This window comes from Mirounga angustirostris, unplaced genomic scaffold, assembly GCF_029215605.1.
Source record: "Mirounga angustirostris isolate CCGP_5_RB_7025 unplaced genomic scaffold, mMirAng1.0.hap1 SCAF_13, whole genome shotgun sequence".
NCBI classification, from domain to species: Eukaryota; Metazoa; Chordata; class Mammalia; order Carnivora; family Phocidae; genus Mirounga; species Mirounga angustirostris.
In genome coordinates, this window is record NW_026991721.1 from 60,019,039 (window position 1) to 60,031,054 (window position 12,016).

Genomic DNA, 12,016 nt, shown 5'->3' on the forward strand with positions numbered 1-12,016 from the left:
GCTTGAGCTCATGACCCTGAGATCATGACCTGAGCTGAAACCAAGAGTTGGATAGTTAACCCACTGAGTCATATAGGCGCCCTGCTATTTATGCTCTTAAGGAGCCTGTGGTCTAATAAAACCTTATCCTATGTTTTGAGTACTTTTTATGTTCAATCATATATTGTTTAGGTTTTTTTTTTTTTAAATCTTGAACGGATATTGGCTAGTACATTTTTACTTATACAGCATGAATTACTGACTTCTGGGTCAAGAATTTTGCTCCATATGTGGGAAACCCAAATATTAGATGTCTCCCTGACTCTTACAAGAAAGTGCTGCTTTACCTATGTATCCATTGACTGTTTATATATTTTTATCACAATGATGATACTGTAACTATTGGGTCTGGAATTTAATTTTATCCTGCATTATAACCTAGTAAGTTAGCCTATCAATATTTCCTGGATACTGGCAGGAAACAGAGAATCCCATCAGAGACCGAGGACTTTATTACTCCTAGCATTGCAGCATAAGCACTACTGTTTCTGTGTCCATTTCCTTTGTCCCCCAAGTCCCACAGGGTGGATGTGGACAGCTCAGATGGACACCTGCACATGGTAGTGGGTTACATCCTAGGAGAGAAACATGGAGCTTGAGAGACCCACCATTTTATAGCAGGCACTAAGCAAGCCTGCTCTTTGTCCTGGAGGGAGACATTACCTCATCCCTCGAGGCTGCTTACTGAACACACACCCTAGGAAATGGCCCAAGTGAAGAGTTGTCAGGGTCTTGCATTTTTGTCAATGAAATATGTAGGAGAGCAAAATACTCCTCGTAATATTCATCCCTTTTCTCTGCACAGTACAGTCGTGGTTAATTTTCACATGGATATGCCATTCCACTGGCCACTCTCATTAATCTGACCAACAGAAGCCGGGGCCAAATCTGTTCAATTTGTCTCCTACACAGTTTAATTAGGGCCACCATCATTAGGACTCCAAGCACAGGATGAGGTCAAATTGCAGTGTTGATTTCAGCTGTGCCCTCAGCATCCTAGATTCAGCCAACTGAGTGAGACCCAGAGAGGACAAATAGGTTTTGTTATCGATTACAACTCATGAAAGGGGGTTTGGGTTGACCTGCTGATCTTGGTATCGTAATAATGGTATGGTAATAAAGGGAGCAAAAGGGGCGCCCGGGTGGCTCAGTCGTTAAGCATCTGCCTTCGGCTCAGGTCATGATCCCAAGGTCCTGGGATCGAGCCCCTGCATTGGGCTCCCTGCTCTACGGAAAGCCTGCTTCTCCCTCTCCCTCTCCCCTTGCTTGTGTTCCTGCTCTCGCTGTGTCTCTCTCTGTCAAATAAATAAATAAAATCTTTAGGGAAAAAAAAAGGGGGGGAGCAAAAAATTGGGCCAAACCAGTCCCATCCCCAATAAAGAGAATTCAGGGGTCCATACCTCCACATATAACAGACAGCTCACTCCAATGTGGAATGTGTTGTTCTACTGACTTGGGTTACCATTACAGTGGTTTGGTCATGTCAGGTGGGTAGGCAGTGTCGCTAAATAGTTACAGCTGCCTTGTTAGCCATACGTGGCATAACTCAGAGCTGTACTGGCGTCAGGAGAAGCTTATGAGTTGGTATCAGTCAGACTGAGACGAGGTTGTACCGGCTGTGTTTGTACACATGTGACAAGGGTCCAGGTTTGGGGGCTGCCACTGATGACATCAGGCACAGCCGAATAGTTAGGACCTGCCACGCCCACTTGAGATTTTGCATTTTCACGGCATGTGGACAAACTCGGCAGCGGGTCAGATTGCCAGCTGCAGCTGTACTGAAGCAGACCACTAATTTTGCCAGGCAGCAGTGTTGGGTCTAGGGAAGGAAGAGGAGTCATTAATTGTCCTTCCTACTCCCTGCACCTTCCAGGTTCTGAGCTGTTCCTTCCCCAGGTATTGGTGTCACTGCCCCTCCCACAGTCGTGAAATGAGCGTGTCCCATCCCATTGCCTTTAACTTGGCTTTTTCTCCAATCACCCCTAAAGATCTGGCTATGTTCATCTGTTTGTTTCTGAAATTCCACGAGTGAAATCCTACAGTATTCATCTGTCTTTGATTTATTTCCCTTAGCATAATACTCTCTAGCTCCATTCATTGTTGCAAATGGCAAGACTTCATTTTGATGGCTGAACAATATTCTGGTGTGTGTGTGTGAGACACACACATATACACACCACATCTTCATTATCCATTCATCAGTCGATGGACACTTGGGCTCTTTCCATAATTTCACTATTGTTGATAATGCTGCCATAAACCCCGGGGTGCATGTATCCCTTTGAATCAGTGTTTTGCTGTCCTTTGAGTAAATACCTAGTAGTGCAATTGCTGGATTGTGAGATTAAAAAAGAGAGAGAGGGGCAAACGTAAAACAACTCTTAATGATAGAGAACAAACCGAGGGTTGATGGAGGGAAGTGGGTGGGGGATGGGCCAGATGGGTGACGGATATTAGGAGGGCACTTGTTGTGACGAGCACTAGGTGTTGTATGTAGGTGATGAATCACTAAATTCTACACCTGAAACAAATATTATGCTGTATGTTAACTGAAATTTAAATAAGAACTTAAAGAAAGAATGTTTATATACAGAAAAAAAAAAAAAGATCTGCCAAGTTCATATTTTAAACATTTTCACTATGAAATATAAAATACATACAAACAAGCAAATAAAACTTTTAAAAAAATGCATAACCTCATCCAGGTCAGTAAATTGAATTTGCCCAGGAAACTAAATTCCCTTACTCCTCCCTTATAAATTGCTTCTTCCCTCCTCCCTAAGAAGTAACCATTATCCTGATTTTTGTGGCCATTATTTATCTGTACAGTGACTGTGAGTGTATATAGTCCTAAGCAGTATATTGTTGAATTTTGCCAGGTTTTGCATTTTATATACAGGGAATCCTACTCTATATTCTTTTGTGTTATGATTTTTTTTTGCTCATTGTTATGAGTTTGTCATCCAGTTGTTTCATGTAGTTGTAGTTAATTTTTATCACAGTTAAGTATTCCAGTGAATGACCATACTACAAACTATGTAACCATTCTATTATAGGTGGACTTTAGTGTTGTTTTCATTTATTTTATGACCAGTGCTGCTGATGAATATTTCAGTAATGAATTCTGAGGCACATACGTATATATTTATCTAGGGTAAATAGGGGTGGATTCGTTACATCATGGGGAAAAGGTCTTTAAATTGATCAGATATTGTCAAAAAGATGGTACAAATTTATTCTGCCCCTGGTAATGTATTATAGTTCCTGTTCTCTATTCTTGCCATTTTGTCTGACTTTATTTTTAAAGTTTTAGTGAATCAGGTGTGTTTTGGCATCTCATTGTGGTTTTAATTTATATGTGTCTGGTTAAAGAGGTTCAACACCTTTTCAGATGCTTAATAGCCATTTGGATTTCCTCTTTTGTCAAGTTCCTTTTTTACTTATTCATTTTTCCATTCAGTGAGCCATTTTTGCCCTTACTGATTTGTAGGGTTTTTTTTTTTCCTCCAATATATTCTGGTTATAAACCCTTGTCACTCATATATGTGACAATAACTTGGGCTTTTCTTTCCACTCTTTATGGTGCCTTTTATGGAACTGAAGAACTTAATTGTAACGTCAGATTATTCTTTTATTGTTAGCGCTTTTTGTAATTGTTGAGGACATTTTTCCTGACACTGGGATTACAAAGACATTCCACTATTTTCTAAATGTAAAAGGCAACTTATGAAGCATTTGAGACTTTAAAATATGGTTGGAGGTCAGTCCAATTTAATATTTTTCCTATGTGGATACTCATCTTTTCTGGCAAAATTTATTGACTCTTTCTTTCCTCACTGTTTGGCAGGGCCACCTTTGTTATAAATCAAGTCTTCATTGGTGCATGGGTCTGTTGCTGGGTTCTCCCTTTGCATTTCCAAACAAAATTTTAAATATCGGCTTATTAAGTTACACAGACTGCACATGAACCTCCCCATGTACTCGTACCTACCCATATGCTGGCACTTTGATTGGAATTGCATTGAATCTATCAATTATGATAGATCCTTGTTTACTTAGCTCTATCAATAAAGCTTAGTAATTTTTCCTGTAGTGGCCCTCTATTTTGCTGTTTAACTTTATTTCTAAGTACTTGCTATATTGCAATACTATTTGGAAATGGGTATTTTTTTTTTTTAAAGATTTAATTTATTTGACAGAAAGAGAGCACAAGCAGGGGGAGCAGCAGGCAGAGGGAGAAGCAGACTCCCCGCTGAGCGAGGGGCCTGATGCGGGACTTGATCCCAGGACCCCAGGGTCATGACCCGAGCCAAAGGCAGAGGATTAACTGACCGAGCCACCCAGGCGTCCTTGTTTTACTGTTCTTAAGTTCTTGAGCTGGATGCTTAGCTCATAAATATTTCCTCCTTTTCCAACACTTAAGGGTGTGACTTTTCATTCAAATTATTGCATTAACTCCATGCTATAATTGATACTATATGTAGCATTTATTTTTGAGGCTAAAATATTTAACTCCCCTTATGATTTTTTTTCTTCAATCCATTGGTTATTTTAAAGTGTATTTCTCAATTTGCAGACATAAGAGGGGTTTCTTGTCATCTTTTTATATTTAATCTCTAGCACTGTGGCCTGAGAACATACTGTACATGATTACAGTTCTTTGAAATCTGTTATTTGCTTCATGACCCAGTATGTAGTCCGTTTTTATACATGTACCATAATGCACTTAAAATGAAGAGTTGTTGGTTGCCATATTGTATATGAGTTAATTAAGACTGTTAATTCTGTTATTCAAATCATCTATACTTTTAGTGATTTTTTTCCCAGATTCAATCAATTGCTATGAAAACTATGTTAAAATCTCCATTATAATTGTAGAGTTGTGTCTTTCACTTTGTCGTTCTGTTAGTTTTAGTTTTCTTGAGACCATTTTTAGTGACTGCAAACTTAGAATGATTGTTTCCTGATGAATTCTTGAAACCTTTTATGTCTCATAGTGCTTTTTACCCTATGGTTTATTTTGTGTGATATTTATCTTGTGTTATAAATAGTGGGAGTTGCTCTACCACATTAATGCCAGTTCCATGTAGGCAGTAACTTAATTTTTTTTTTTATACTCAGCACCTATACAGGCACTCAATTGTTGAATGGCTTGGTACACCTAAGGTGCAAATTAAATTAAAATTAGTGGGTTGGGGACATCATCAGGCTTAGAAGGTTGAGTTTAACATAATTCCTCAGTTCATGGTATTATTATATTATCATTGGTTTATGCAAGGGTCCTCTAATGATTATTGGTTGGTTAGTTGGTTAATTTATCTCCTTTTAACTGTTCTCCTTCCCTTGTATAGGCATCTGGCCTAGTGTGTTTGAAATACTGTATCCTTGTAAAAGATATAATGTTTTTTGGCATATGCGTTTTTATTTGCATAAATGGTGTCGTGCTAAGAGACCTCACTATATACCTTGCTTTTGAAATACTCAGTATCATATTTCAAAAGTCTACTTATGTACTATATTTTTAATGATGATCAAAGATTCAACTGCTTCAGCTTTTCTTAGTATGCTTTCCTATTTATTCCTTGGACTATAATTATGAACTTGCAATTCATGATTTAGGAAGGAATATATTCGGTCTATGAATATCTAGTAATAATGAATATTATAAGTACTTACATTCTTTGAATTTACCCTAATTGTGCTCCCCCCATTTTTTTTTTTTTTAAGCTTCTGGACTCATCCTACACTCCCAGCTCACAGATCTCTTACGTGCTTGCTCTTTGGGGTAAAATTAATTTTATCTTTAGTCTCTCTTCCCTTCAGGTTGGAATATTGTGGTTTGATCTCCCTGTGTTGTCAGGATCTCTCCTCTACTCTTAGAAACAACCAAAACCTGATAAAAATAAACCTGAGACAGAATACTTTAGGAAATGAAGGAATGATGAAGTTATGTGAAGTCCTGAGGTCTCCTGAATGTAAACTGAAAGTTCTAGGTTAAGTCTTCATTGGCTTCTCAGGGCAAAAGTTTCTGTAACAAGGGATTTGGGAAGCCACTTGTTTACTGCAGGCCTAAGGATCAACCTGATTGTGGATCCCTGCATGTTTTTGAGGCCCTTATTTGTTTTTCTCCCATAGCACACTGAATTTTGAGAGACCTACTGTAGCAAAGTGGTAACAGCTGAGAACTCTAAAGCCAGACTACCCGAGTTTGAAATCTAGCTGGAACTTACTAGATATTTGACCTTACACTAGTCTCCAATCTCTGTGTTTTGGTTTCCTTATCTATAAATGGGTGAAATGATAATATCTCCAATGGTTTATTGTGAGGATTGATCAGCTGAGTCAGTAAGGCAGTACAGGTGTCCTCCTCCTGTCTGAAGGTAGAGAGTTCCTGTGAAACCTTTCGTAAGCCAAAATGGGGTAAATCAGAGAAGCAATTACCATTAATCTAAATGGAAAACTTTTTGAGCATTCCTGGACGCAAAAAATAACCTCTTGTAGGCTTTCCTGATACCTTAGGACCTATGCACAAAATAAATTGATAGCACAGATAGCCACAGACACAGTTCAAAGCTGTGGCGGCCTGGTGCTGAGGTGCACTGTAGGTCCTGGGGAAGGAGCTTGGGCCGCTCTTGCTGCTTGGGTTCCTGCTGCCTCCGTAACGGCTTGCTGCAACCCAAATGCCAAATGCTATTTTTGCTTTTTACCTGTGTGTGTTAAAACGCAAAAATCTTTGGACTTGCTTCAGTTATCAAAAACAGGTGCTAATGTAGTTCTCTCATAAAGGTGAAGTGGTGTAGCCATGACCTTTGGAAAAGCAGAGGTACGGTACCTGTATTTAGAACCGTGCATATAACACCTAACAGTGTTAGTGTTAACTACTGTCATCATGAGTAGTACTATTTTGCTTGAGTAGAAAAAGGCTCTTGGAGGATCCTCTTAAATTTTAATCTATTTCTATTTCTACTCTATAGTCCATTTTCCTTCCCCTGCTGCGTTCCCTCAGTGTATCCCTCACACTTTCCTTGCCCCATTTCCCGTGTTCATTTGTCTCTACTTCAACAGTCTTTCTCTGAGAAACAAATTCTTCAGAGAAATTACAGGACTGTGGGAAAGCTGAGTACAAGAAGAGGTGTTCCCTTGTTTTCTCAGGGTGTGCAAAGAGGCGTTTGATGACGAAGTCCAGAAGCTGCTGGAAGCTGTGCGAGTTAGCAATCCACACCTTATCATTAAGCATGATTATAATCACAAAGATGAAGATGGTTCCTGGTGGCGGTATCCCTGATTTGAAGAACCTGGTGTTCTTTTAAAAAGTGAAATAAAGGCCTCAGAGTGACAAGGCTTGTGGGTCTTAGCTTTAGAAGCTTTGTGCCCAGACAGTGTTTGATGTCTGTTAGATGTAGGGGAGTCACTTCTCTGTAAAATGTCTGTTCTACTTCACATGGTGGTTGAGGGACTAAAATAAAATGAAAAACATAAAGCTCTGTGAAAGGTATAACATGTGTTTAACTGGATGCAGAGCTTAAGAATTCAGATTTGAGAAGCCTGGAAATGAGACTGGAGGACCAGGCCAGGGCAGATTATGTTAGAGCATCTGGTTTCCTTTCTCTCCCTTGCACGGATGGCTAACTTCACAGCCTCACCAGCTCCAGCATGTTTGACTGAATACTTCTGTTTGTGTTCCTGGGACCACTGGGTCTAAATCACTTGGATGTTTCTTAGAATGCAGATTCTTGAGCCCCATATCAGACTTACTGAATCAGAATATCTGGATGAAGGTCCTAGGAACAGGTATTTTAAATTATTTCCCAGGCAACTTTTAGATATGTTACTATTTGAGAATTGCTGGTCTCAATTGAAATGGGAGTCCACTTCCTCAGTGAACATTTTCTGTAGCATGTTGTGAAAATATAAGTAGATATAGGATTATTGGGATTAGAGCTAAAGACATGTTCCTCCATTTGACAGAAAGCTGACACAGTAACATTTTCTGTGAAAGACTATTAAATCATTTCAGAGCATCATTTAGGAAGGTAACTTTACCATTTTCTTTTATAAAGCTATAAAACTTTGATAGTAGAGCCTCAAAAAGATAGCACTATAAGGAAATTCAGTCGGGTGTTATTTATGAATATATATATGCAAAGACTAAATATAAATATTTGAAAATTCCAAAATTCAATTTAAATATACCATGAATTAGGGGTGTCTGGCTGGCTCAGTTGATAGAGCATGTGACTCTTGATCTCAGGGTGGTGAGTTTGAGTCCCACGTTGGGTGTAGAGATAACTTAAATATAAAATCTTAAAAAATAAATACCATGAATATATTATAACTTAGAACAGAAGGATGAGAAGACAAATATTAGGAGGAATGTTATAATTTATGATATCAATCGACTGATGAAGAAAGACCAAATAATCACTTCAGTATATGTTGATGAGGCATTAAATAAAATTCAGTCTTGTTTTTTGGTCAGGTACTTACTTCAAAACATGATAAGGAATTTTTACCTTGCACTATAACAGGATACTAGAAGCACAGGCATTGAAATTTTGGAAACACACCTGGTGTCACTGCTATCCTATAATCCATGGGCCAGGATTAGGATGAGGGGAGTGAAGTACTTACAGGAGGCGGGTGAGGGCTGGGGCCAGTGAAGTACTTACAGGAGGCGGGTGAGGGCTGGGGCCGACCTTGTGCAAGTGCAGGGTCAGACACTGTCTTTACATTTTTTGTATTCGGTTATCATGGATATTTTGCATTAATTTTGACTTACAAAATATTCCACTAAAATGTTCATCTTGATTAGAGTCTTTCCATATGTCCTTAAAGTTGTGCATGACCCAAGTTACTCCCCTCATCCTAAATCCGGCCCTGGAGAAGGAAGGGTTTGCAATTTTAAGTAGTGTAGTTAAGGAGTCAAAAAGGATAGTCAAAGAACCAAATAGGGTGATCAAAATAAACCTTAGCTTTGTTGGATCTTTTTTTTCTTTTGATTCTTGACATTTTCTTTTAAATAAATTTATTTTGTAAATTCTTATTTCTGTTACATCTGAATTTGTTCTGTCAGTATGCTAACTTCTTAAGTTAGATTCTTACTGATTTCTAGCCTTTTTATTACACGCATTAAGGTATAAATTTCCCTTAATTTGTATCTTAGCTGATTTCCCATGCTTGAATATGGAGTATTTTCAGTAGCATTCATGTCCAAATGTTTTCTTACACTGGGATTTTTTTTTTCTGTGACCCATATGCCAAATAGAAGTATGTGTAATTTCCAGACTTAAGGGCTTTTAAAGTTATCTTTGTTATTTTTAACCTGAGTTATAACATGTTCTGTTGGAAAATATTTTTTTGAAATTAGTTAAAACAGACTTTGTGGCCTACTGTCTAATCAGTTTTCTGTGTGTGCTTGAAAAGAATGTATACTCTCCCATAACTGAGTGCCTGCACACATATACACATGCACACCCATTAAATCAAGCTTTTTAATTATGCAGTTCAAATCTTCCTACACTAATTTTTGCTATTAATTATTGAGAATATTTGCTTTAAATCTTCTAACATGATAGAATTTTCTGTTTTTTTCCTGCACTTTAAAGTTTTGCTTTAGATATTTTGAGGCCATGATATCCAGTAAATGTGACAGAATTATGTCACAGGCAGATTTGAACTTGCCTTTTGTCAGCTTAGCAACCAAAGGGAAAAGATATCTTTTATTATATTGCTTTGGTTTAAAATGTCTTTCAAAGATTCTAATCGATCCACTATGGATCCAGTGGTGGAGTAAAATACACTTTTCAGGGATTTAAAATCATGGCTCTTAATATAAATGCACCACGAGCACTTGTCAAAGACTTATCAACACATTAGTAAGGGAACCAGTGAGGTGTTGCTCTAAAAAACATTTTAAGGAACAAAGGTTTATATATCTGTCAGAAATGGCATTTTTAAAAAATAGTCAGGATAACATTTCAAGGTAAGTATAAAGCTGGTTAATGTCCGGGGTGCCTGGGTGGCTTAGTTGGTTGGGCCTCTGACTTTGACTCGAGGCTCCGTCATATCCCCAGGTACTGGAGTAGAGCTCAGGGGGGGAGGGGGCTTGACCCTCTGCCCCTCCCCCAAATCGTATTCTCTTTCAAAATCTTTAACCACTTATTTTTCTTTAAGTGTCCTACAAGGTAATAAGTAACCTTTGGGATTATCTTTCAATCCTACGGAAATCATTTGCACTGCTAGCTCACAAGAATTATTTACGTTGCTATCAGGTTTCTACAAAATAATGTCTACACCTTTAGTTGTGAATCTCCTGATCCAATAGCAAATTGAGAGTCAAAGAACTGTTAAATTTTTTAATATGCCTTAGTTTACCTTTTGAAGGCTTATTTGAGGGAAAATCAATTTGAACTATGCAGCATCAAACAAAGTGGCAAAAAGGGCTCCACCTAAAAACAGCGAGGAGAAAGTCTCTTAATAGAGATGTGAAAGCAAAACAAATAATTTGAATGGTGAGAGCTTAAGCATTATAAGCTTTCTTTGGAAAAGGCTAGTTGGCTCTTTGTGATTGGTTGTCCTTAGGTTTCTATTTAACCTTGAGGCATTTACCGGTTTATGTTTTGATCCGCTTGGATAGCGTCATTAGCACGCTCTGAAGGCGCACACAGGAGTATACTTTATTCAATGATAAGGCAAAGTTAACCTAATTATAAAGCAGGTTCAGGATTCCAAACCCAATGACATTTCACCATGTGATTAACGGGGCTTCTTATAAGACACACAAAGCAATGCACAGGACAAGTCCTACAACAAACAAGATAGAACAGGGGGCAGGAGGTTAACAAACCAAACGTGAAGTCAGCGCATTAAGTCCTTGGCCCCGTGTAAGTTGGCTCTCAGCACTTACTGCTTACTATGTTGAAGTGGTGAAGGATCACTGTTCTTTGCAGAGATCAATCAGGCAGAGCCTTCTGCAGCAGCTACCTTTTTTTAAGTGGTCAGACATAAAGGGGTCAGTGCTTGCAGAGTCTAACAGTTTGCTGCAAAAATCCTACTTCGTTAAAGGCATTTAGTCAGTCTTGGGCCCCTGCAGACCTCCTGTTTCTGCGGGTTATGGGTTCTCAGTGTGTCATCAGCCCGCGCTGGTCCTGGCGATATCTGGTCTCAGCTGAAATGCCCTAGGTGCTTGTGTCACTGCTTGACACAGGCCCCTGCTCGACAGGAGTGATGCCATCTTGCTCTCTACAGTAGGCTACAATAGGCTGCTGCGATATTAGAAGCATTATGATTTTCATACCTCAACTGAGTTATCTTTAAAATGGAGGCTAAAAGATATTCATGTCTCACTAACACCTCTGAATCTTAGTCTAGGAGGAAACGAACTTTAGGGTGAGGGAGGTGTACAAGAAGGCAGGACACCCGTCTTCACCCAACTGTGCTACTGTGATTTATGATAAATATATTTCAGTCTTCAAGCTTCCTGGCTCACAGCTCTAGAAATTTCCTAAGAAAACCCTTGTAATAAGAGCAACGGGCGCATCTTTTGTTATAATATTTGGTCTTTCATCCTCAGTTCCTGAAATTGCCTCAGAGCCATAAAGGTGAAATAGGTGTCTTGTTATTCATAAGGAGCCCCTTCCAATGACGAGTTAATGAGGTGACCTTTGGAAATACCCTGAGGATGATGGGCTGGCGGCTGCCTGCCGGGGGAACCAACCTTGATTGGAAGGTTAGAATTTTCAGTCACAGCCCCTGATGGTGGGGGGGGGGGGGGGGAGTGTTGGAGGTTGAATCCCCAATAGCCAGTGATTTAATCAATCATGCCTATGTAATGGAGTCTCCATAAAAACCCAAGTGTTTGGAGAACTTACGGGATGGTGAACCTGAATGATGAACCTGCTAGTCCCCAAACTCCATGGGAACAGAAGCTCCTGCTCTTAGGGACCCCGCCCTACATATCTCTTCATCTGGCTGTTCG

At 39.1% G+C, this 12,016-nt stretch overlaps 1 protein-coding gene across 1 annotated transcript in view; it reads left to right on the forward strand.

Moving 5' to 3' along the window:
• Window positions 1–7,491, forward strand: part of NLRP14 (NLR family pyrin domain containing 14) — a 30,514-nt gene extending 23,023 nt beyond the window's left edge. Inside the window, 2 exon segments of the mRNA XM_064575857.1 lie at window positions 5,863–6,035; window positions 7,194–7,491. Of these exon segments, the coding sequence (XP_064431927.1) occupies window positions 5,863–6,035; window positions 7,194–7,324 (304 nt within the window). The 3' untranslated portion in view covers window positions 7,325–7,491.
• Window positions 7,492–12,016: the final 4,525 nt, after the last annotated feature.